This window comes from Opisthorchis viverrini (genome assembly GCF_000715545.1).
Source record: "Opisthorchis viverrini unplaced genomic scaffold opera_v5_75, whole genome shotgun sequence".
Lineage (NCBI taxonomy): Eukaryota > Metazoa > Platyhelminthes > Trematoda > Opisthorchiida > Opisthorchiidae > Opisthorchis > Opisthorchis viverrini.
This window is the reverse complement of record NW_008751732.1, coordinates 499,902-526,908: the sequence shown is the minus strand read 5'-3', so window position 1 is coordinate 526,908 and position 27,007 is coordinate 499,902. Positions and strand designations below refer to the sequence as shown.

At 42.3% G+C, this 27,007-nt stretch overlaps 2 protein-coding genes across 2 annotated transcripts; both read left to right on the top strand.

Moving 5' to 3' along the window:
* Window positions 1-1,042: 1,042 nt before the first annotated feature.
* On the top strand, window positions 1,043-1,711 carry T265_04540 (hypothetical protein; the record flags this gene model as incomplete). Its single annotated transcript, XM_009169304.1, has 1 exon — window positions 1,043-1,711. The coding sequence occupies one exon, from the start codon at window positions 1,043-1,045 to the stop codon at window positions 1,709-1,711; it is 669 nt and encodes a 222-aa protein (XP_009167568.1).
* Window positions 1,712-2,285: 574 nt separating this feature from the next.
* Window positions 2,286-25,461, top strand: T265_04539 (hypothetical protein; the record flags this gene model as incomplete). Its single annotated transcript, XM_009169303.1, has 2 exons — window positions 2,286-2,319; window positions 25,274-25,461. 2 exons carry the CDS (start codon window positions 2,286-2,288, stop codon window positions 25,459-25,461), a joined length of 222 nt encoding a protein of 73 aa, XP_009167567.1.
* Between the last annotated feature and the right edge of the window lie 1,546 nt (window positions 25,462-27,007).

Genomic DNA, 27,007 nt, shown 5'->3' with positions numbered 1-27,007 from the left:
CAAGCATATGCTGCCATCGGATTTTTCTTTTGGGCATTAAACGTGTGCCTTCAGCCACAGAGAAGGTTATACATTTTTTGTACACGAATGATCAACGTATCCCAAATTTATGCCATATTGTGGCAAAGTTCGCAGGGAAAGAGTAGGTCAGATGCTGACATGTCCGTATTCTTCAGACCGAAGAATAACTGCCTTGTAGCGTTATGCTTCAGCTGTTTACTCAAGTCTTATTTGCAAACGTATTGGCAATAGCAGTTATGCGGACACGAAATGTTTGTCAAATCTATCTTTTGGTCATACCTCAACTTCACCGACTACTGCTCATCTTCTTCAAGTCTGTAACTGGGGAGAAATGTAGTTAGTGTGAGACTTGGGGTAAAAGTAAGAGTAAAATTTTCTACCAGGGTACAAATAACACTGCAACTATGTGCAACATGTAGGACGGATTTGAGCAAAATTGGATGGCTCTTTCTAGCAATGGTTGCACACTGCTGCATTAACGTAATATGCCACAGAAAAGACAATTTTGGAAGCCCGTAACTGTGGCGAGAAAGGGGTAAGTTCATCGTAAGTGACATTCCCGAGTCATTCATCTACAAATGGTTGAGTTACAAACTTTTGGACTTTGTATGTTTTATCTAGGGTCCAGTTAGCTTCTATCTGGCCTGAGACTAAATTCTATGGTGCTGGTTTTCAATACACACACACGAGACATCAGTACAGCACGTGTAATGTCAAAAATAACCCTAAGTCAACCGCCTATTGTGATCGATCGGCTTAGGTTGCTATGCGACAGTAAACAGCAGTAGCAATCAGCTATGGCCGGTTATATCCACCAATCACAACTCAAAGAAAAAATAACCTTACAACGGTTCACTGCATTTCCTGCCTAGGTCTTACAGAGTCTCTGTTCTAATTTCATCCTTTGAAAGACGATGTAGTAAAAATAGAATATATCTACTTTTGCTGTCCATCCAGCTACGTAACACGTGCACTAATGATGTTGAACAACTTACACAGATCGTAAACGCGGAGCCCAGTAATGCTTTTGAGTAAGAAAAAGAAAAACGTCTTACCGGAATCTGTACAAAAAGAAGGCCCATTTACGGCGAGAAGTTTTGTCAAAAGAAATTCCTGGACACCTACGCCATTTAAAGATGGAGCGAACAGAAGTGCATTTTCCCGAAGGCGCAATTCAGGCGATGCGACAAACGCCATATTACCGTCAGTTATACCACGTTCGTCCACAAACACCAAGGAGCCGCAGTCGAGAATGGCGAACCCGAAGCTTTCTCAATCAGACCACAAACCTCGGGACCTAAATGAACTGGAACTAACAAACTCTTCCTTACTGAAGTTACGTTCACAAGACTCCGGTAGTGATCTCAAAGCTTCACCCTCTCCCAGGTCTACAAAGACCCGTGGCTCACTGTCACTTGGTGCGTCCTTAAACATCCCTGAGTCCATTCCGGAAGTAACCTTGCCCCGGCGTGCTTTAGTTTCATTTCAACCTGGGAATTTTCCAGCGAAATTTGATGAGGAAGCTGGAGAAGAGTCAGAAGAGTCAGAAGAATATGTGTACTATCGGTCCCCGGTGCGAGCGTCAGATCTAGTTGTTCCCTGTAGTGGCACATTTGAGGAGGTTTTACGATATATTGAACTTGAACAGTGTCGTCAGGATAAGATGCGATTCGGGCCATCCAAGAATTAAAGTAAGACTACATATTGCTTATGTTTTCTTTTGTGATTGTACATAATAAACTTCATGAGTCGTGGTCTGATTTTTTATCGGAGAAAATCAAGTTGAGCAGAACGTGTGTTGACCGGGCGTTGTAGAGGAATAAAAGATGGTACATAATTAGTTTTACACTTTCCACATTGATTTAGTAAATTACGTCAATTAGAGCTATGGGCTCATATTTTACATGCTAAGTAACGCACCGCGAAAGCGTTTCTTAGGTGCTTTTTTCCTTTCAGATATGAATGATATACATCCCTAATGTCAGGTAGTTAGACAAAATAGCATTTGACGAACCGAAACATGCATAAAACTGTTCGAAAGACAACATAGACAGTTTAGGGAAGATACGTCTGGAAAGTTAAATTTTTCTTTCGCAGTTGCCTCGAACCTTAATCAGTATAAAAGCACTCAGTGTGTCCGGAATACTCCATCCTACTACAGATTCAAACCGGTCTGAAAACTTTCAGTATTTGGCTATTAATGTCTTCGGAACACTGCCCCAGTCTAGCGGGAACACCGGATCAGCAATGCTGAAATACGTCGAATGGTATTCGGAGGAAGTAAACCACCCACGATAGGTGAGCTGATCACATTGCATAGGTTGCACCGGCTTGACAAGGTGTCAGTCGCCCGACTTCATCGAAGGGTTATATCTGTAGAACCACGCGAAAGATGGGAACGAGCCAGTGGAGGTCAAATAATGATTTGGCAGCGAGGTGTGAAAACCATTGCCAGCAAACTCAGCTGTGCTGTTCGTTGCCGTCTCCCTGGGCGGGGACTTTGTTACGGCCATATAACTGATTAGAGACATTCTCAGACATGGCCAAGTCGCGCTCCCAACGGCACTCCTGGTGAGAATGAACCAGAAGACATGCGGGGGTCGATACTAAAAATGGTTTATTTATCTGGCTCTCTTCAAACATGTCCTTCTTAATGCACCATGAGAGGTCGGCTAAAACGGTTGAGTACGATTCAAAAGCAATGATAGGCACAGATTTTGCACCTCAGGACACTGTTAAACAGAAACTAGCGATTGACAATTAGTGTGCATTAGTGTTCCAACCTGGCAGCCGACTACTGGCTGCGGTGTTGACAGGAGAGAAAAACAGTAAGAAACGGTAACCCAGACTCAACATAAGGTGCATGTCTAAACGGAGAAACTGACTTTGACAAATGCATTTATTTGAATGCTCATTTGGTTTTGACAGGCTACTCAAATGAAATCCAGCTGAATCTCTTGTTTATGATGTTTTTGGGACTGCCGAAAATTTTTTCAGCAAGTTTATGAGTAGCGTATTGCATGTGTACAACGTATCGCGATATCTCGAATACCATGCCAACTAAAACGTGAGGCGGCCCGATGCACCACATTCAGTTGCCTAAGAACATCACAAAAGAGAGATTCAGCTGAGTTCCAGGTAAGTAAGTAAGTCAAAACTGGTATTAAGCTGTCGGAGATTTTTCAGCAAACCTTTGATTAGTGTAGTGTTCAGGATTGAACACATACTACGGAATTCGTCATTTTCTTGTCGATTAAAGTTATTTTCTCTTTCGAAGTAACACCAATGCTCCTACCTTAGTGGAGGCTTTTATACGGAATGGTAATTAAAGGTAAAATAATTTGTGGTGATTTCTGGAGTAAAAATGGTCATATCAGTGTAAATTCCTGATGGTGATAGGGTTAGAATAGACCTCCTCACTATCGATATCTTGTAGGCGACCTTTGAGAATTTCGAAAAGGGTTGGCTTATAGGCTACCCGCACCATATTCGACCTAAGCGATTCTGTGCCCTCACACCCATGGCGATTGAAGCGTTCAGCTACAGGAGAACGGCACCTTAGTAGGTTTGTTTCTACCAGTAATTAATCCAAACCACGTGATCTGTCCAACTACACAGCATTAAGTAGCCAATCAAGCTCTTTTACGAGGCGTGGATTTTCTCTTATGAGATTGAAAACAAAGCTCAGGACTAAAAGGGACTTGCCGGACGTGACTACACCCTATTTCATCAGGAACTCAGAGAGGGAATGTGGCACACCAGTGCCCTTTGGTTTAGTGGAAACAACCAGTGTTATTAAGCGAAGTGCACTCGTTTGCACATTAGCGACTGGTGACGACTAATAAATATAATGGATGCCCTTTATGAATACGGCGCAATTCAAGGCTGAATACGGGAAGCATGTGTTAACAAAGTGGGAAGTTTGAAAGTGGAAGTTTGAAAATGCCTTCATAGGCCTAATTTTAAAACTGATCAGTCAGTCCGCATAACTTGTGTGCCCCTAGAAACGATGTATATTCAATACTTGCGTGGGCTTTACATCCCTGGTTTTGTTGACTGCCTTTGAATTCGCGTTCACCTAATAAATGATACATTTGGTAATTCAGACTTGCAAACGCAGCACATCCACTACTGCAAGCATATTGTTAAACGCAATAGTAGGCACGGAATAACTGCAGGCGGTCCATAATGGAGTGCAACCTGTACAAATGCTGAGCAGCGTTTCAGACACGCTTCGTAATCGATACAAGGGACTTTGAGGCTACGGAGCTCACGTCATCATCCAAATAAGGCAAGTGGACAAAACATTTTAGCCACCTAAACGATGCGCAAGAAAATTGAAAAAAATCTGAATTTATCTGAGAACTGGGCACACTTCTTCGCTGTCCTGTCATTTTCGTTCGACACTATATCACATAGAGAGATTTTGTGCTTCCTGATTTCAGGAAGTATTAAACTTCCTTTCATTGTTGGTTTTGGTCTCCGCCAAGGGCCGTCTTGTTCTGACTTTAGGCGATATTACATGCTGATGCTAAACCAGGCCTGATAAACTGTCACTAAATTTTCAACCGTCGATTATCGTGGCCGGCAGTGTACAAAAGCAAGTACAGTCTCAAACAGTTAGCTGAGTTTTCATGAACCAAACTACTCACAAAGTTGCTGAAAATTCTTCGACAGCCCACGACCGGTTTTTCCGTTCTTGGGGCTCATCGGGTAGGCGCAGTTAGCTGAGTTCCCTAGAAATCTAAGGCGTGCAAGTTCTTAAGCGGCTCATCAAAGGTGGCTTTATTTCAGTACACGTAGCAGAAATTTTCGTGTTTGGAACTGTGTAGGCACTTTTGTGCATTTTCATGGCACTTTTTGAAAGAATCTTGTATAACAGGACGCGGAACAGTTTGCGTCCCGAGGTGAATATGAAAAACATCGCTGCCCATTCGAAATACCACAACGTTGAATCCGCGCTCGAAACTGAGCATTGCAAAGATAACTTAAATTCAGTGGCACGTGGATGACCTACATTGCCAGCAGAACTGCCAGGCATTTCCACATTATATGGTTCTACTCCATCAAAAAAAGATTGGCCCAACCTATCTGAGACCTTTTGTTGTCATTATCAACCTTACGATAATAAATGAAACAAACTCATCATTTAAACGGAGTGATCTGACGTAATCTATAAGAAGGTTTCCATAGCGTGTGACGTTTGAAAAAGTAAGTGAAAAATAAAGAAATCGTCAACATATCTTGACCGTCTTACTTATCGTTGTAGCACAGAAGAATTAAACAAAAGTTTGCAAATAAAGTACCAACCAACCACTGATTCAGATGATTCAGGTGAACCCAAGGGCTTGGTTTGAAAGATTATTCCGATAACGGAAATGTCACCCAACAGAATTTATCAGCTTGTAAGGTAACATCATGACGTTTACTTGCAAATCCTTGGCTGTTCGCCCAACCACGAGCACACAGAGTAACAATATTTCAGTTAAACGAGTTGGATAATGAATAAGGAGAATTTTACTCCACAGGACTCTTGAGAATATTTTTCACGTGTATATTTTCATCTGTTTAGTGGGTCAAAAGTTTGACTATTCATCAAGAAAATGTCTGCCTCGAGCAGCAGTTGAATGTGACATGAACTCGGTTTACCTTTCTCAATTGATCAACACGCTGCTCGTCAACAAATACCTCTACAAGGGGCGATTATCTATTTAGGGGGTACGCCGACAGGTGAAGAAACCGCATACCTTGTTTTGAAGATTTCGTGGTCATTGGTTGCAAGGTTTCGTGATTTTTAAACGTCTACTCATTCATAGCAGGTGTGGCATCCTTTTGGGTCAAGTGTTGTGAGCGCTTGGAAATTGCTTTGTGGCCGTGTTTCCTATTGGCACTGATGTTTGAAGACAAGATAGACTGAATCGATTATATCTTCTGGCCTTCCACATGTTCGTTTTAACGCCATTTCTTTCATTTTTTACGCTGTGAGCCTTGCAGTGAAAACGTAGAACCAAAAAGAATCGCAAATATTTTGCGTGGAGAATAGTGGTAATTGCAATGATCTAATCGCCATTTAGAAAATAGCTCCGCATAGGCAACTGCATTCAGAGCAGCAAGCTCGGTACCATAAATCATGTTTGTGCCTCTTTAATCAAACCATTCAAAAATCAAATTTTCAAAAACCGTGATTATAATTAACAAAGATTAGGCCTTCCAAAGATCGTTTGTCCTTATCCATTCTAAGCAAAAACCGTGGCGAATATACACTCATTTGCAAACTAATTTGGTTTTTCGAGAGACTCACCTGGACCCCAGCGGAATCTCTCGTTTGTAAGGTTCTCAGGCAACTGAATGTGCTGCACCTGACCGCCTCATGTTTCAGTCACTACGATATTCGAGATATCGCGATACATGTATATCATTGCAATGTACTACTCATAAGGTTGCTGATGGCGGGTTGCTGTCAACGTATTTTCAGCAACCTTATAAGTAGTACATTACAAAAAAACCGTGGCGTTTGTCCACACCTGCTTGGTAAATCTTTCTTACTTACGGTCACTGCGTTGCTATAAGGACTAATCTGGTTATGCAGACTGGCCGCATTTTATCGAACGTCCATCAGAGATGGGTGTTCCATGAACAATCCGATGTCCGTGTTAAACTGCATCCGAAAAAGCAAGTAAATGACCAAGATTTACGCCTAATATCAGAGCCAGAAACTGCGCAAACTGTTTGGTGGTTCAGAGAGCGCAGCGTCACATGACCAAGTACTGTTCGCTCACCTTACAACTTTAAATAGAGGTAAAGTACTCCGGTGACTGGACGTTTTGAAATCCGAGCACAAATTAACTTCACCCTTACTTTAGCTCCATAATACAGGAGACTGGCAAATATCGGGGCCCCTGTGAATACTGATTACTGATTGCACTAAAATATCGGTCGTTCGATCAATCAATTGCTAGGGAGATCAAGAATGAAAAGTTACTAGCAATCAATCTCAATGACAGACGCGTAATCAAGGGATAACATTTTGAAAACATTTCCATCTTCTACATCCATTTCGTGAGTCCCAATAGATACTAAAGTGCTTGTGTCTGATCTTTTCGGCATGCACCCACATCTTCACATTAATTTAGTACTGTCCAAAAGTGTGACACAACCCCTAATGTCAAAATTTATATTTGTGTTCCTGTTTTATTGACGTGTCGTTTTTATTCGGAAAGACGGAATCTTTATGTAACACAAAGAGGCTATAGCATTGGTAATACTCAGCCCTCAACCGAACATAGGGAAATTAATCATGAACTGTGGAAGGAAAATATACCAGAGAAGGTGACACACGCCACTCAGCACAGACGTTTAGTGGATGGCAGTTTACAGCAGCTCTTTGGTTAGCGTAATTTGTGCGAGTAAGTCCACTTTTCTGATCTACCTCTATTTTCTTGATTCACTTGGCTCTAACTGCAAAGCATAAGGGCGTTCAATAGATGAGATCATCTTTTCATGTATTCACATGACCCTGAATGAGATTTTGTCACGATCAGACGATAAGTTCAACCCATCTGTAGGCAATGCGTAGTGATGGCTGAGTTTCTTTTACCTCGGTGTATGTTTTTGGGCAGAAGAAATGAGTGTACAACTTATTATATCCGTATAACCGGCCCGGCTGCATTCTCAATAAAGTTTACAGACGAAGCCCTAATTCGCTGGTGGATGGGCTACGGTAATTTACGAAATTCCTAACTGTTTGATAGTTACCAGAATGTAGATTAACACGAAGCCTAATCATTCTGATATATTCTGCCTTAAGGATGATGAACTACAAAGATGAGTCTCTGTTTCTGGTTTTTGTATCCCATAATATTACTGATTGGAGTCTGGAACCAATTGGTCATCACATGAGTCTGCTTAGTTATTTTCGCCAACTTGTCTACTAAGAACTAAGCAATAAAAGACGGTTTGCACGAAAAGAGCGAAGAGCAAGCTATTTTCTTCATTCATTTTGTTTAATTTATACAGTTAGGCAGAATTACATTTCGGCTTCACGACAAAACGGGGTGGAAAATTTCGGCCCATTGGGAGCTTATTTTTTCTTCGGGTGGTACGAACGCCTGTCGTGCGTGCAATCCTAAAAACATGCAAGGAAACCGTGTAATGTTGAACGTATTGTCCGTAGGTTTAACCGTGTGGTTAGACTGATCCTTCATGGGATTCTCTTTCATAATGCATTGTCTTAAATGCGGCTGAGTGGATTGAGTGGTCAATCGACTGGTGTTTAACCAGGTGTTCAGCTGAATGGAGGAACAAGCTCACATCTAGTACAGTTAGTTCCTTTTCAGAAATGTCTAGTTCGAAAGGAACCCCGAGTTTCGTTATGGGTTATGCGTAGATATGTTACGATGTCTACGACATGTCGTATAGTAGATGTGGCAGTAAAGCAGCAAAATTACATCCGGCTGAGCGAACAATGCACACTTCATAGCTCAGTAATACACTTCGTTGAGTACAGCATGACTTTAAAATTAAAGTTTTTCTTCACTCTGAGTGTATGGTAGCAATCGAAACAAAAGACCGGTCAATGTGGTTCAAGTTACACGCACAGCCATGAGATCCTAATGAATCATTGGGCACTGCATGCAGGACCTTTGCATAAGGAAGCGCTATGGGTGTTAAATCTATTTCCATTTGCTAATCAAACCATGTCCAGTACATATAATCCTAACTCCTACTGTGTAGTTAGCCCCATCCCTTTTCGAGGGCTACGGACTGCACATCATGCAAACGAACCCGCAGTCGTTTTTTGAAATAGTTTGCAAATCCAGTCCAGCGTTGTCATGTTTTTCCGACTGTTCTAAAATGAAGAATGACTTTCTAAGTGTATGGAAGTTGGGCCCGCTTGATTTAGTGTAGTTGTGTTCCACGCTTGTTCTCCATACACAACAATTTCATTATATGATTAAGGTAGTGTATTCCGGCAAATTGGGTATGGAAAGAAATCCCATTCTCTACCATGTTGCGACCGGGTAAAGCTAACACCCCAATGATCATGTTTTCCTTAATCGGGCTAGTAAAGTGGGCTTACTGAGTAGTCTGCCATAATATTTTCTCATTGAGAAAAATCATCACATGACTGAGCGGGCTATCCGCTGTAATGACCTTGAACGTGCTTTCTGTAGCGCTTTAGCCTTAATCATCTGTCAGCTACCCGCTTTCTCCTTCACCACTTTAGCAAAGTAAAGCCGATGGAACGAGAAACACAGAACGCGACATTTGTGTACTCCCCTAAACCGATTTGGGAAGAAAAATGAGAATATTGCATGACTTGAGTGTCAAAGACTCAGTTACTTTCCATTTGTCGTCCACGATCTGGTACGCGTTTGACACTCCTTTGTAGGCATGGCGCCCTAATTGAACTTTGGTAAGAGGACACGTAGCCCATAAACCGGCAATTTCCTAAATGGGAAACTTCTAATTTTACACAGCTGGTCTTTGGCCAACCCCACTTCAAGCCTGACACTCTCATCTATTGTACTTTCTCGCAAAGCTCCATGAATAATAGTTCTGACGATTCATTTAAATTCTACCTTCATAAGCAGTAAAAGGAATTCGTTAATTTATTTTGCTTCATGGAATACTAACAAGCAGTCCACCGTTGTTGACCTTGTTCAAACAGCGTTGACCTTAGGTTTTTTGATCGGGACTGGTAAACTGTGTACTTGAAAAATTGTGACGATATCAAATCAGGGGTTGTGTGCACCTAAAGCTAAGTTAAAGTAGATAGTATGGATTTCACTTGGTCGAGATGAAGCAGTGGACTGTAAAGTGAGTCTTTTTCTGTGTCTAGCAACAGCACACGAGTTTGATCCGCGCAAGCGCACTATCATTTGTGACGTAATCGACTGATTTATCAAAAAGACTCAGCTAAGTAAAATCCCACATGGAACCTAAATTCATGGTAACTATTTACACTAATCATCACCGTTGAGGAAAATATCCCCAGCTCGTAATTTGATTTGACAGTTACTTTTAGCTCAAACAAAGCTGGTGAGCGACTTTAGCAGTGGACCCTCGGTGTAAAGGTGTAAAATTTATTGCAGTATTTCAAGAACATAAAAATCGTTCGTTATTCGCTCCGAATGGGACCTCTTTACTCTCAATCGACGAAAATGAAGAAGCTTGTTTACTGTGTCAAAAGTTCTACTACACACCCAGCATCAGAAGGCTGTAAACAAGGATTAGTTACTTCCTACTCCAGCCCAGCAGTTATTGTTTACTTTAAGCTTATGACACATTGAAACTAACCCACCCGCACTGTCCCATTTCCGATGCTTTTAGGCATTCGGTCAACCTAAGTTGCGGACTAGCTTTTTAGGAGAGAGGTTTAAAGGATACACAAGTTAACATATGTTAAACGTTCCGCTAAGTGGGAATGAGTACGATTATGGCATCCTCAAAACCAAGCCATCAAGCGACTAGTGAGAACGGGAATTCAGGAAGGGCTTCTAGGAGATCTGTAATGACTGATTAAAAGCATGCTTCCAAGTAAACCTTAGAAACAATGACCACAAATTAGTACTGTTTTGAATGCTCTCCTTAATGATGCACGTTAGTCCTCAACAACTATTTCAGTTAAAGAAGGCAACTTGTAGCCTTTTATTTTCCGTGTAATTTCTTAACACATAAATAAACTTCGGGTTTATACATTTTTTAATTTCACTTTCGCTTTTTTTTAAATTCAAAAGCATACTGCCATTGTTATTCGAACGAAGAGTTCGTCATAAGCTTTCCCACATTTTTTGCAGTGCGTCTGTTCATTATAAACCCTAATTTCGATGGTAAACGCCACACATTCCCATGACTCATCAACAGCATTTCTGCTTATTAGACCGGCTAATTTTCTTTTTTTGGTGAATCCAGATATTTACTTTACTTGTGAAGATTATTGTACAGTTCGTGAGAAATCTCCGTGTGTGTCGCCCTAAAACGTGGGAGTTTTCAGTCAGCATGTGTTGTGCACATACCATAAGTGAAATGAGACTGTATTCCTGAAAACATTAAATCCGCTTAAAGAGGCCCAATGGTGTTTGCCATATATTTGATATACATACGTACATTTGATTATTAAAGAAATACCAGAGAGTTGGACAGTTTCTTGCACAAAAAACGACCGCTTCAAATGCAAATTTGTAGTCCCAACAATAGCAAGGTGCACTTCGAAAGTTATAACCAGAAAGAAAAGTACTAGTATCAAAAACGAGAGCTAAAACTATCTTCCGAAATTCACCTTACTTCTTCACGTTCTCTTGGCTACTGACGATTAGCAGACTTAGGCTTAAGTCTTTCTGGGTCTGCTGGATGTGCAAATCTTCCAGAGATGTGCAGTAAAAATGCGTAGTCTTGTGTTAGCTACAATTCTGTCTATATTCTCTCTACTTTTCCCAAAATTCTTTTCATTAAGATTATTCTCCTGTTGAAGAACGAAAGGATGGTCCCTAAAATCCAACAGGTGATTAGTCTTTCCAGTAATTACAAGTAGTTTGGCATGGTAGTACTGTTAGAGTACTTCATTTTATCTAGAAATGTTGGTGATTTGGATCAGATAGTAAAATTGCAAGGGTTTTAAACATCCTGTGATGCAATACATACCGCCTTTGTACATCTACAGCTTGCGTCAGCTTTAGATTGCCAAGTTTTCGAAATAGCCAAGTCGCAGGTAGCCAGATCGCCTATCTGGTCTGAATGACCAAGCTTACTGCTTGTGGTGCTAGTAAGATTTTCCATCCCCAAGGTACATATACTGAGAGTGGAGCTTATTCCCCTGGTAACTTCTACAGAACCAGCATATTTGCAGAGAAATGGACATTGTTTTTTGTGTGTACTACATGTTCTTAAGCTTACCGTGTGGCACTATGCTTGTTTTGTCCGAGTACTCAGCATTCCGAGGCAGTTAACTGTAACCGCTCAATATTTTAGCCGTTTACACTTACACTCCTGCCCGCGAATCATTCTGATTCTCCAGATGTATGCTTCTTTTATATACTTTTATCTCATCACACTTCGCACGACAACCTTTTACCGCTATTGAGGTCATGTGGCACACTGAGGACGTTTAATCGTGTCTCGTTCTTTAGCATAAGATGCTGAGTAAATGCGAACAAACGGTCATGCTCTGTTGCCGTAAGCAACCGAATATCACCCGGGACGTATGTCTACTGAACAAGTTCGACAGGCGTTTCCTGTGCCTTCTGGGGGAGTACAATCTCCACCCTGATTTGCACACACTGGGTGATTGAAAGAAGAGTAACGGAACCCAAAAACGTAAATGGCAACATACAAAACCCAAAATACCGGAATATCAAGAGCTTGCATCTAAATGAACTTAAGATTACCTAAAGTTTATGGTTGAACTATACACATTGACAACACCATCTACAACAGCACGCTACACATAGCTTCATCGGTACAAGCTAGCTGATTATAATCGAACTGTAACTACCGTGCTTCAAAAATCGGGTACGAAAGACATCAGCTGCATCAAAACAAGATAGTAAGACTGATACCATCTACAACAGGGATTATTTGCGAAAGGTATGCTGTGAGGTAAGATGGTGTAAATTTGTTCTCATCCACTTCAGGAATAAAAGGTTATCTGGAACGACGCGCATAGCATTTTGCATACAGCTGCAGAAAAAGGACAGCTTACAATATTACTTTGGAAATTACCTTAATATGTAAACATCCGAATCCAAGGTCTGGGAGCTGCATCAACTGGGGAAACTGTTCCATAATGTACTAGTGTTTGGGTGTCAGACAAAGTGCGCAGGTAGATAGGGTTTAAGCTCTGCCCAACAGTGACCAACCGCTCACATATTTCAGCTCCTATGGAAACTGAGTGGCACGTGCGAAATTTCGCAGAGGTCTGATGACCTTACCAGGGTGGTCTTTTGATCATCCTCAGGTGCCGCTGAAACCCCTTGACATAGAGATATGGGATCAGTTTTTTGAAAAGTACATCTAACCTTTAGGCTAGCTACGTATGCCGGTTGATGCAGAACGGACTGGCTTTCAAGAGCAGTTGCGTTCTTGTATGTTTCAAAATCGTCACGTGGGTAAAAATCAGGGAGCCACTTACGACAGAAAAGCTTGTTGATGTCAGAGTTAAGAACATCTTTAGCTCGACCATGAGGATATTCATTCTGGAACGCGCAATTTTGAAACTATTGAGGAAACAGTGACTTTCTGATATGATGTTTTATCTGTGTGAGAAACTTTTCAGCGACCACGCCCGTTATCCCACTAAACCGAGATAAAGGCTTACTAGTAAGCAACTGTCTGGAATGTCAGTAGAGTGAATTGCAACAGTTAATTACCACTTCTCTGTCTATGATGTGATTTCGCCGATGGTCGGAAACATTGAGTCTGCCTTAATGAAAGCTCTGGTCGTAAACACCTATAGTGATTTCATTCGTTGTGGGCAAGCTTGCCAGTTTTATCAATGACCGGGTTGCACTCTAAAAATTGTGCTCACCAAAGTCGTGCATATGCCACAGCAGTAGTAGCATAAAACGAAAGGCTTGGATGATGGTTCTTCAGTTTGCCAATAGGTGTCTGTTCTTCAACGAGTAAAAAACAGTTCTTATGGTGACGCTCGGAATTCCCTCCTAAGTTTGTCTCTGATATATACGCGAGGGTGATGTGGCCAGCCTGATCCTACAATAAAGGAAACATAAACCGGTGTATGGAAAACAAATCACGACATCGTTTACGATACGATATAGCCAGGAAAAAACTAATACAACATCAACGGAGCGATGACTACAAGAAGAAATCCTGTAAAAGTCAACAGATGAACAAGTAATTACAAGTTGACACACTTCAAAGTCGCTTTCGGGGTGTGAGTCTAAGAATAAACGGGAAAAGAGAGGATGAGCCTTTGAAGATTGCTTTCTAAACTAGTATAGACCGCTTCCAATGGACCCAAAATAAAAAACGGACATCTGGTATCTCGCACAATGAGAACATTCTTGAAGGTATCCTTGTTTTAGACAAATATTTGGCTTCGTTTTTCACGGAACTTTCATTTGGGTACTGTGGAGTACAAGGTGTAGCTGGATGGGAGCATTTTGACCGACCTGCGGAAACCGGAGATCATAGCAGCCCGAGTATTGGAATTAGCAGAAAATACTCCACTCCAAGAACACAATGACAGTCATACTTTCATCAGAAACCCAAATATTATTAGTGTAACGTGGATACTACTGATGAACCATGCGAGTAGTGTGTGATTTTCTCGTAACTCCGCCTTGATTTAATGGAAGGTGGGATTCACTACAAAATTTGTGGAACCGCTTTGTAGCATTCGTTTACAACTGCGTGATAGTCAATGAATATCCAGAAAACTTCAAAGAGATGCTTTCAGGAAGAGTCCAATAGTCTGCAACTGTTTGGTTAGTGTTTTCTAATAAACAACTTTGTAGCGAAGGCCTTCTCCTTTTCGCTAGTAGCTATCTCCCTCAGATTTTATTCAAGGCTAATGTGAGTAATTCGTACCGTAATTTTATTATCTCGAATGCCTGTGTCATGTTTTAACAAGCATTTTTAGGGGAAGTTATATATCGTCATCGGACTTTCATGCAGGAATGCACTCACACAAATTAATTCATTTTGAGGTCCAATGCATCGAATGCCTGGCACCAAAAGCGCTTTCCTACATATGCAGCTTAATTTAATAAATGTATGACAGTTAAGCGAATGGCGAATACGACGTACATCATTACTTGAGAAAGGCATTCGAAACGGAAACCGGATCTCCCAATAAATCAGTTGGAGGAAGCCGCTTGTTGATTTATAAGATTGTATCCAATACTACTACTGATCAACAGGAGACCAGGATAAGAATATAGGTAACTCAGTTGGATTAAATTCTGGTCCAATGATGTATAGTACGTAACTGTGAAAAACAACGAACTAATGTCTGGTGAATGAAACTGACAGAAGAAAATAACACAATATCATCGAGTCAAAATAAACCTCAGGAAATGAAAAGAAAAATGGAAAGGATCTTATATAATTTTATAACCTACAAGAAGATGCATTCTGTAGGGATTTTTATTTCCATATAACTTTTTAATTGTGTCTTGTTCTCCGAGGGACCTCCTTTGATCGCACCTTCCTCAGATGGAGTAGTTCTCTTTTCTTAACTTTTGACAGAATGTGTATGCTTCCTGTCCGTCGATAACTTAGCTGTTCACTTGAAAACGTTTCTTCATAGGAATTCTCAACGCCCGCAATCTTGTACAACCAGTTTTCATCACTGCGCGTACAATGTTCCATCTGCTGCATTGTTATCGGTGTTCAGCGCGTTTGTTTTGGGATTCTTGGATCCACATTTAACTGTACAAGCTTGATATGCATAAGTTACCTCAACAACAAACGCCCACGATGACTGCGTCAAGCAGTGTGCTATCTGTTCTTTGTCTTAAAATTTCACACTTTTGTGCTGACATATATTTTGAATTAGCTAAGTTTATTCTAGAATGCCCCTTGGCTCTCCCCCATTGTGGATCGCTAGTTTGATTGTTTACTTCAAAGTATATCCCGAGGTTACTATGTTTAACGTTTGTACAAGCAATGGTAGGTTAGTTTACGTTCAAATGACAGATTTAATTTGATCTCATAAGATGCGCTTTTGGATTTTCTCTGTTGGTCGAGAAAAAACTAGTCAACTACCGGTCAAATAGACCGATGGAATTCAACTTCGCTAAATGAGTTATTGATTTGTTCAACATTTCCGACTGTTGATAAAAATTTAGATTTGATCCGGTGATTTGGCCAGGTGAAGCCTGATGCTTGTCACAACGGATTTCGATTGGTAATTCAGGGGATATCGGATGAGTTACGAAGAATTTTAGATATATTTGCATTTTTTGCTCACTTACATGCCAGACGCGGGTGGACAGAAAACCTGAACACATCAGTGCAGCTTTTGGGCGGTAATTCAAAGAGTCACGTACATACCGACCAACTAGGTAACTGAAGGCTTGCAAGCGTTGGAGGAGAACGCGTGAATTTGAGTTCCCAGTTGTCCTAGCCTAAGTCCCGAAGTTACGTGCCGGCGAATTTATTTGACCCCTTGTGACGAGAGACGGTCAGCCAGATAACACAATCCATTTTTCCAACACCAGTAGTCAGGCAATTGTTTAAGTAAGTAAGTAAGCTGAATCAAACCAAAAGTCTAATCCCCATCAGAAGTTTATAGCTGTGAAACCCTCAACTGATGAGTGACCTGGCGATAAACAATCTGTTGTTACTGACAGCATTCCAGCGTTAGTTGATAAGTCCTAATAAAGACTTATTAGTGTTGTGGCTGAGCCATTTAGATTTCGTCCAGATGCAAAAGGACTAGCTATTTTCCAAGTAATATGAAAACTTGGTGTACCAGTGGTTCCACAGAATCCTTTTGTGGGAATTAAGTTTCGTACGTATATCGGTACAACCCGACAAACTAGAAATCCAGAATTCAGCGAAGAGTGGCAACCAGCACGTATGTATTCGAATTGGCGAATATGTACAGCATATGGAATATTAAAATAAGAGAATAATGAATAGAGCAATGAGTAGAGCATCAGTCATGTGCATCACACCTTTCTAGTTTGTTCAGTTGCACAGGGGATACACTCTGGTGCATAGTTTTCTCTGAAAATATGGAGACAAATGTGTGGCCTTTAATAAAATCTTCGCGGACGTCTTTATAAAGCAGTCTAACCTTATGAACCATGCAACCAGATATTAGGCTCAGAGTAGCGAATCAGCGCTATGAACAGAAGGTAGACTATTATGGAAGGTCATTCCATACATTGAACATGTTATGGCAAAGTCTGTTACGATAATCATAGATTAAATCGCTCGACTATATCTAGAGATAGATTTTTCGCATGACTGATAAATAAAAGAGGGTTCACTGTACACATCTTGTAGCCAATGAAGAAACCAGATTGAAACTCTAGCGTTCTACAAGTGTAAGCGATGGCTTGTATGATACTTGGTCGTGGACGAGCAAACACTGTTCAAGTGTATCAGAAAAATAAACTGTTTTTTTTTTCGCAAAATACTGCAGTACTAAAGATCGAATTCGATTCAGGATGAGCAACCAATTTTACTTATCAATTTGGCTACCTAAATATTGTAAGTAGTGTAAGATACATCAGTGTGGCACTTCGATAGCGATGGTGATTATTCTATGCGACTGGCTACGATTATTCCGTTGTACGACCTGTTTTTGGTAGATCTAACCACGTTTTCTGGAATTTTATGAAATTAACTATTTGAATGAGGAACGCTCAAACCATAACGGTTACGCTGAGCACGCACGTAAAAAAAAGTTGCATAAAAATGCATCACATATGATACCATGTTGAAAGCAGCTAAAACAGAATGACAAGTCAACCGGCCTTATGAAGCTGATGCATTTCATGAGGCAAATATGAGAGCCAAATTCTTCGCAGGAAATATGACCTTAATGTCATCAACATAACGTGATATTACAGCACAGGAAGGTCAAAATCCTGAGCGGCTTTTCGAATCACTAGGAAGCAACCAAAAATAGGTCGTACGAAACTCTGGCGGATTCGCAGTTGACGCATTTATGAGTTTGGTTTGATTGTGTGTGCCATTGGTTCCTCCTGGATGGCGGCTTGTTTAAAGAGTTCACATCTTAGGATCGATTGTCAAGTAAACCGAACAACTGATTTTGTAATGAGGAAGACTTACAATGTTTGTGTCTGTAGTCACAAAAGTTTACTAGTGGAGGCGTGAATAAACGTTTGTATATGCAGAGTTATGTTCCGCCAATGTTCTGAATCTCGAAACTTTCTCGGGATTTAAAGTCGCCCCTGGAACATTGATGCGGAATTACAAGTGTGGTCAGTCACATAAGTGGAAGTCTGTAGATATATGAACGAATGCACACCTGCATACTGTGTTATTTTCCCTATCTTTAGACATTTAAAGATTACGATCACCCTTTAACCCACTCATGGTGAAAAGCCGTTCGGCGCTTCGATGGAGCATGGTAATCAAATGCTGATGCATGAAATCCGGCATTCCTGCACGCCAACGTCGTAATACACCACTATAAAAATGCTTGGGTACAGGATTCCTTCATGGAAGACAACATATGTACCGGACTAGGACCTAACCAGCGTGTTCGGATAAATTAGCAAGCAAAAGTAACCAATGCAAAATCACAAAAATCACAATAGGGAAGGAATGAGTAGTCAAATGGGGACTCACGAGTGCGTAGGTTCAGTAGTCCACTACACCGATCTGAATGCAGTAACTGGCTGTGAGAGGAAAATATTCACTCGTCGAGATTTCCTGCAGATGGCTCCGTGTGAGTGAAATATTCCACGGTAGGAATATTATTCACGGCTAAAAAGTGTCACAGGGATTTATTGTGACGTTTAACAGTTGACACAAACACAGAGATTTAGTCCCACTGGTTCAACGGTCAACAAACAGTTCAACGGGCGTAAATACTGTCGTTCAGCAAGAAGTCAGCAGGTCGCGCCGGAAAATTGTGTATTCGTAACATTAAAACAAACGTCATGATACAATGTGAACGACAGTTACAAAGTGTGGTTCAAGCTCAGGCAGAATGGTAAATGTGACAACGGATTACAGACACTACACATATCATTTTAAATACTGAACGAACAAACCAAACACGAACCCGGATGTCCAAAGTTGGTGAGCGGAGATGCCCGGGTTCGATATCACCAACGGCTGAAAACCCGAGAGACGAGGGATAATATGCCTGGTTATGATCTGATAATATGAGAATTTCTAAGGTAAGAAACGTTAAGTGCAACAGTTGGCATTTAACAGCGATACTTCATTCATTCAGTTATTTTAGCACCCCAAGTAACTTTTCAGTTATTCCAAGTGAATTCTCGGTATCACCCGTTAATTCTTGAGGACCACGAAGAGGTCTCGTTTGTATGATGACCGTTTGTACATGCTAGGCGGATTCCACCAAGCTTTTGTGAACGCGACAAGTTGATTTTTGAACGGCAAAAACATTTCGGAACTCAGACTGTGGTGAAATGCAAACCCTAAGGTTCACTTAAACATAAGACAAACATTTGCAGTTCACACAACTAGAAAAGTGGGTTATCAAAAATTCAGTGAGCTAATATCAGTTTGTAGATTTAAATTTACAAACCACTGAAACTACAGTTCCAGTAGTATGTAGAACTTCAAGTTTCTTTCAGTTAATCCCACTTGGATGACAGCACACTGTTCACCCGTGAGACCAATCCGAGCAAATAATCGGTTCGAAAGTTTTCACTCAATAGGTTCAGTCTAAAATACCACATGACCGAAGCGTGCCTCCAAAGGTAATGGCCAAAGCGAGTGAATTCGGTTGTGAACCAGTTGGAATACGTGACGCACAGAGCTGCTGAGCGCCTTGTGAGTAACGCGGTTCAAGTGAGAGTCTCCACGTTTAGGCTGGCTCGCTCTCTCCTTTTTCAATCAGTAGGATGTACACAATGAATCGAACATTCCGTTGCCAATAGAAACAGTGAGCCTGAAGAGGTTTTGCTGGTAATTTTAAAACACCGTCCTGTTTGGGGAGAGAAAAATCAAACGCCAACGGACGGATGCAACAAATGTTAAAAGTCTTGGCGGGCAAGCTCCTGTTTTTTCCGTACACCTAAGCAATGTCCTCGACTACTTGACCGAACGTTGCTCCTGGAAGCGCTTCAATGGCTAGATACGTACTGACCCATTCAGGAACTTTGTGTGTTCATTCCAATAAAAATGATCAGCGTTTACTGACAGATGACTGTAGTTGACTGTAACCGGGTTTGGCGTGCTTCAAGAAGCCGTTCTGCAACTTTTGCTTCTATGGTTTACACGAAACCCCCGTATCCTGATGACTCAAATATTGTATGAAAAAATAAACTGACAATACCGCCTTTGGTTCTGCTTGTCCTTCAGTTTATTGCTACCCGCTGTCGGTCTCGTGTTGTTTTTCGTTATGTGGATGCAAGCAAGAGCGCCAAGATTGTATGCATACCTCAATGTTTAAACTATGCAGATTATTTACGGATGACCCTCCCTAAGTAAACATCAAACCTTGTTCCTTGGCGCAGAGTTAATTGGAGTTAAGCTGTCCCGTCATCTCCCATGATGTGATTAGTTGTGGAATCTATGTCTGAAAATCAGGCGACCAAGTTTATTATCAGGATTTTGTCTGCTCTGATCACCCGGAATTTGGCTTACTCGTCGGAATTAAAAATACTGTTGTGATGTTTATTTCATCCAAGTTGATGCAACAAAAACTGGATTATAACTTTAGCTCTGCTAAGCCGTACGGAAGAGGTTGGGTCCCGTCACCAAGAGGATGGGACCCCTACAGTTGTGTGACGGTTTTGGCACTTCTAGGTTGGGGGTTGAAGCAAGTGTGGAGATTTACCTTGAAAACGTTGGCCTCTTTGACTGTCTTAAGCAAACCAACGCCGCTCTGCGGTTAGGGTTTTGACGCAGAAACCCTGTTTTAAAATCCTAATGGATTTTTTGTCTAGGTATGAGCGTACATGGATATTTCAACTCAAGCCACAAGTTGCGCACTTTTAAGTGTTTTACAGCCGCCACTAAGCTGAAAAATCTCGTAAAGAATGGTAGTAAACTCTGTGTGGCTTTTCGAAAACGCCAGAGCGAACATTCAGTTAAACCGACCGATAATTTCTGTTGTTCTTCTCCACTGCCCACTTCGCAGTAGACAGTCCTCTAGATACTTTTGATGCCTCGTTGCTGCGGGGAAAGTGCTCATACATTGTAGTGGGGGCCCAGGAGGCGAATCCGCACTCAGGTGGACTTATCGCCTCTAAAATGAGATCTTGTGGTCATGTATGGCGAGAATCAAGACGCATAAAAACTACCGATGGTTTCTGAATAACGCTAGCTTTAGAAACGATCAGGGCAACTCGGCAACGTATGTCTCCGCATGCAAATCAAATTCCAATAGAGATGGACCGCCACGCCATTGGTAATAGTTGACGTGAGCCAATAACGCATTGCCGTCGTTTTGAAACACCTGTGTGGAATGGGATCGCGCGCCTGCTCGTTGTTTTTTATCGTGACAACCAACAGACTTGCAAGCTGAGCGTAATAAGCCTGGCTATGGAGAAGCTCCCAAATCCTGATGCGAAACTGGTTTACCAGAATCGTCTACCGAAATCTTATCGGACGGTGTGCCTGATGATACTGATTCTTATTTGAAGGTAATGTCCGCAATCCCGACAAATTCCACGTGCTTCTTTTGCGAGACAACTCAGCCAGCTAACCCCAAGCGCTGGACCTCGAGGAAGCTTCTTAAGTTGTTCGAAGCTCGTGAGCAAAACACTGCAAACCGAACCGCCAAATGTCATTTGAAAAGAAGTCTAATGAGTCCAAGAAGCTGAGGAGATGCCGAGGGAGAAAAATTCTGGTAATGTGCGTAAACATTTCCTGCAGATAGGTGCAATGGTTCTAAGCTCCCGGCAAGCGAAAAAATCAGCGGCTTAAAATCCCTGCTCATCTTCGGAAAACTGGAGCGACCAAACTGTTGAGCTGACTACTTTAGAAATTAGTCAGAGGTGGCTCAACAGGCCACCCATTAGACGTAAACCAATAATAATGTCATGGATACTAGGGGGCCTTCGGGTTGGAGGCTTCCACGGGGAGTTGGTCTAATCAGGTTCCACGTTTCAGTGATGTTTATTTCACAGCATTTCGTTTGAGTGCACAAACGTTTAAGGTCACAGACCACCACCGATTAGCATGCGATTACGAGACAAACACCGAGCCTTAGACGCACACCCGAAATTTCTCTGAAACCATAGTTAGGAGGAGCGAAACTTCAACATAATGTTGTAGCATTTCATGGCATTTTTCTGAAAGCTTGCTATTGCCCCATGCGGCCGCGGATCTGTGGAATTTGTTTAATAGTACTGGAGGTCACCTTGGGCGAGGGATTCACATTTCAATATCAGCCACTGGCTCGCATGATGTCTCCCAACGGACGGTGGAAAGGTTGGAAATTGTCTCAAACTGCATGAACAATGATGACGCCCTTAATGTGGGCGCGAAGTCAAAATGAAGCTGCGATTCGCGACCGACCTGTAAAGGAAAAAATTCTTATGGTTGCGGCAAGCGTCCCGACAAAAAAGCCAATGGGTTCGTTACAGATAGTAGGTTTTCCAGTGGTGCTCAGCGCACAATACATCAAGCGAGTGGCAAATTTTTCATCCTCACTGTTATACCGACTCTCTAATAGTGCCACTGAAAGAACTAGCGGGTTTATTGGGCAGTAATAACGGAGAGCACAATAGGGTGGTCAATGCTTCTAAGTCCTAGCACAGATTCAACGGGTTGATACGGTCTTGTGGACGCGCGTAACTCGCGGTCTGGAAATAATGGGGATATGAATAACGGACAATCCATCAGATTAGGTATGGAGTCGCGGTACCCCCACTGCGACATCCTACATAGGTTCGTTGGCAGCCCCGTACACGAACATCACGGGGTCTAGTCGGGTTTGCCATGGTAGTTAGGATTGCCCAAGTTGTCATGGCATTTTGGGACCAGCGTCGCAGATACACATCAGCCTAAAAGATACGATAAGTGGTCGAGGTGAGTGACAACGAGTACGATTTTTATTATGAAGGGCGGACGTAGGCCGCTGGATTGCAATTTGACGTATTCCACCTATAAGCATCATAATCCTAACAAAAATGATATCATTCTGTTGATAATAGGCCTGCAGTTACATCGTGACCGTGCGCTATTCACATGTATCTCTGGAAATCATGATCATCCGCGGTGATGGCCATCACATCGCTAATACACAATTCAGGCGGTTTCTAACACTGTTATACCCAGTAGGAGTCGAGCTCTGTAACAAAGTGCGTTGAGTCGACGTTCGCTGAACAAACTCGCCACATTTGTTAAATCTGAGGAATGCAAAACAAAAAACGTCGCCGGCAGAATTATCCGGGTGAAATTTGCATTGTATATTCTATGGATGAAATCCCATTCTTAACGAACATCGAAAAACGTCGAATTATGCTAAATTGTGATTTCGTGACTTATCTCTACCGCAGGCTGTTGGCACACCCAAATTGAGTTCGCCGAAACTATAGGGTTTTTGAAGTTGCTATTTTATTGCGGAGTTGGTCTAATCAAGTTGCACCTTCCCGTGAAACGTTGCACGTAGCATTGTGTTTAAGTGAGCGAAATGTCAAGGTCATTGGCCATCGCCGGTTTGCATTTTTTGCCGGTTTACGCGACATAAAATACGAAATCGCACTTTAGCATATTTTGGCGTTCCTCGGTGTTCCTGAAGAATAAAATAACATCTTAAGGGTATTTATTGCAAATGCCACCCTATAGGATCAGTCGTAGGCGGTTGTTTACCTTAGACACCTCAGATTTAAAAAAAAATTGGGATATTTTTGTTCGGCGAAACTGCTCACAACACATTTTCCTCATGGATCTCATATTCCATTAAGTAAAATAATGTTACATTACAGCACAAAGTTGCAGTGGCAGTGCGAGGGCCATCTGTGGATGATCCCCTTTTCCAGATATGCATAACTAGCTTGTAGATAATACAGTGTTACGAGGTAGCTGTGGGCGTCTTTCCTATTATAACTATGAAGTTCTATAGGTGGTGACCACCATAAAGGGGTCTATGCGCGGCAGCCCAATCCAATGAGCAACGACGGCCCGTTGTACTCGTATCTCTACTAGTTTTCATTCATCTCGACTACCTGCTGTAACTGCTAGGCCTGCGTTTATGTGCAACGTTGATAATGAGACTGCACCAATGCACAGTAACATAATCCGATGGTCAATGACGGTCCTGTATACCGTTAGCTATGTGCGATCCCGCTTGTCTTCGCTAGCTACAGTAAACATCAGTGCAATTTATACGCCGACCGGTAAAAATAAGTCCTCAGCTATGCGTGATAGCCACACCTGGCCGCCTGTTACACTCACAACTGTACTCGAAGTCATCTAACTTGGCTGTTGATCGTACCTGTTGAGTCAGCGCCCTTGTGCATGCCTACTTAATCTAACGGTGAACGATGGACCTAATACTCAAAACTGTACGCGATATTGCCTACATTGACTACTTACTGAAACTGCTTGGCTAGAGCCTATATGCGACGCTGTTTAGTAGGCCTCAGCTATGCTAAGTGTCCTGATTTAACTGCCAACGATGGCCCGTCATACCCATAAACGTGTGCACTCTCGATTGTCTGCTACTTATATCATCATGGAGAGCATGAAATCAGTGTTAAGCACCGATCTTCACTGCTGTACCTGCCTGCTACCTACAGTAAACACTAAGCCAGTATCTATGCGGCCGATAGAAACCAGGTTCCAATTATGCGTGACATCTTAACGACCAACGGCTGCCCGTCATACTCGTAACTGCAGTTTATATCGACTACCTTGGCTGCTTATCGTAATTGGAACACCTGTGTCCATGTGCAACGCTGAGTATAGAGCTGACGGTCTTTCATACTATACGCGACGCCGCTTGTCTTCGCTACCTACAGTAAACATCAATCCAATATATATGCCGACCGGTAAAAACAAGGACTCAACCATGGGTGATAGCATAATCTAACAGCCTGTTATACTCACAACTGTACTCAAAGTCACCTAACTTAGCTATTTATCGTCATACTCATACTTACTCGATGCCGTTTATGTTTGCTACCTCCAGTAAACATCTCAACTGTAGTCGACGTAACCTACGTGACTACCTATAGTAAGTGTCAGGCCCGCACACATGCTCGTAGCTAACCATAATGCCCCGGCAACACATAATAGACTAACCCAACGATCAACGGTGGTCATCACATGTCAAACTGCAATCACTACCTATTTTGATAGCGCACTCCCAACTCCTACTCTTGATTGTACCCCCTCGACGACTACCTCCATTACCCGAAACAATGAGCTGTCGCTCACCTCGACTACTTAGCGTAACTGCTATTCGCGAAGCAGATTATGGGGCCTCACCTATGCCCAAAACGTAATACAATGGACAACGACGGCGCTCCATACTCATAGCTCCACGCGTTGATAATGTGCTCGCCATGAATTTACTAAAACACCATTGGCGGTTTGCATTTTATTCATTGGCATCACTGATACAAGCTTAATTGGTGGTCGCTTCATTTTTCATTTTCTTAAGATCCACTCTACAGCTACTCCAATGGAGTTCCTCAAGGCTCCGTTGCAGCAGACATCCCTGCAGACGAAGCCGAAACCGTGGAATTCGTCGCACCTGATAAGTTCATGGTTGATTGTGTGTACGTTGTAGCACACGTCGTACTGATTGTCCGGCAAGGTTTCACGTTCGCCGGTGCCATGACTGCTTGAGGGTTACTTCCTACTACCTGGAGCACAGCCATCCAGGCAGCAAGTTTATTTTTGACAGGCTTCCCATCAACCGGCGACTGACAAATGATGAATTAGTGTTGTACCCTCTTAAAATATGGTGCTTCGTCATCGGGGTTTCGGCAGTACGTCGCCGACCACTGTGAAAAGGTACTCACTGTCAAGGATGTGAGTAACTATCGCGTCAAATGTCGACCCCCATTGTTAAGTAGGTCGTTGGTTACCTTTAAGTCGGTTTCTTAGATGACATGTCGTCCATCATAGCCGAGTTTTGAGGGTGCGGTCGCGTGCTGCTGGTGGAATCGGAGGGTGGCAGATATAGTCACCTGTGCTTTTCTCGAACGCAGCAGATAGCACTCATTAGACGTTTCCCGGACGTTTTAAACGTTGATGCTACACACGGTACTAACCGTCTTTGGTAAATAAATTTAGAGCCCCTGACGTTAACTGTTAAGTTACAAGCTTTATACATTTCTTGTGACGGACGGCGTGGGTATCGGTCGACCCGTAATGTATGCCTCTGTCGAAAGATAGCATTTTGCGCCATTGCGCAAGCTGTTCAGCTTGTTCAAGGATATGATGGGTGGAAAATATGCAGTCAAAACGTTCGTCATGGACAAAATGACTTCGCAGATGCCAGCTCCCAAAGCTGTATTTGGCTGCGATATAATGCTGTGCTATTTTCACGCACGGCAAGTCATCCGGAAGCACGTACGTTCCATTGCTTTGGTGTAAGTGTGATATACAAGCAGACAGATTGCTTCAAGGTGAGAAGCCCGTTGTTAGTAACAGTCATTTTGTGGTACAAACCCCCAAATGTTCTCAGACAGTCAACACCTCAGCCGGAACCTGCACGTGCATATTTCACCAATCAATGTGGCTACCTTGTGTACACCTATTTTCAGTATTCAGAGGCCATTCGTTCCCATGCGATAAGTTGATTGATCGAACATGCAGTGTCCAGGTCAATTTCCGATCCATCAACGGTGGCTTGCCGAATACAACCTACCGGAGGGAAGAGTACCTTTATCTTGGTTCCAATGCTAGAGCTATCACCAATAGAGCATTTGCACAAGCAGCCTAATAGGTTGGTTGGCAAACTGAAGTTGCTGGAACCGCGTGGGGCTGCTGGGTGCATGAAGTGTCTGATTGTCCAAAGCCAGCTGATGTTGCGTCAAGATTCAATCAGTGCACAGGACAATCAGCCTCTGATGCTGGATAACAACCACGGTGGCGTTCGACGTCAAACGACGCTGTTCCCTGTGGTCTCTATGGCCAGCCAACTGACCCTGCTGATTGGTGGTGTCAACATGATCGACTTCCATATCACCTTTATTGCTGCGGCAATGAGTCCTGCCTGCTGTGTGGAGAAAATCTTCAGGCGCGTCCACCAAGTGAGTGCATATGTATCAGTTAAACTATTCCCATTAGTTGCCGGTCAGTCTACCTACCGGTCAGCTAAGAGAGCTTCCTTTGATGTTGATCCTTATCTGGATCTAGGCGTTCCTATCAGACAGATCATTCCGAT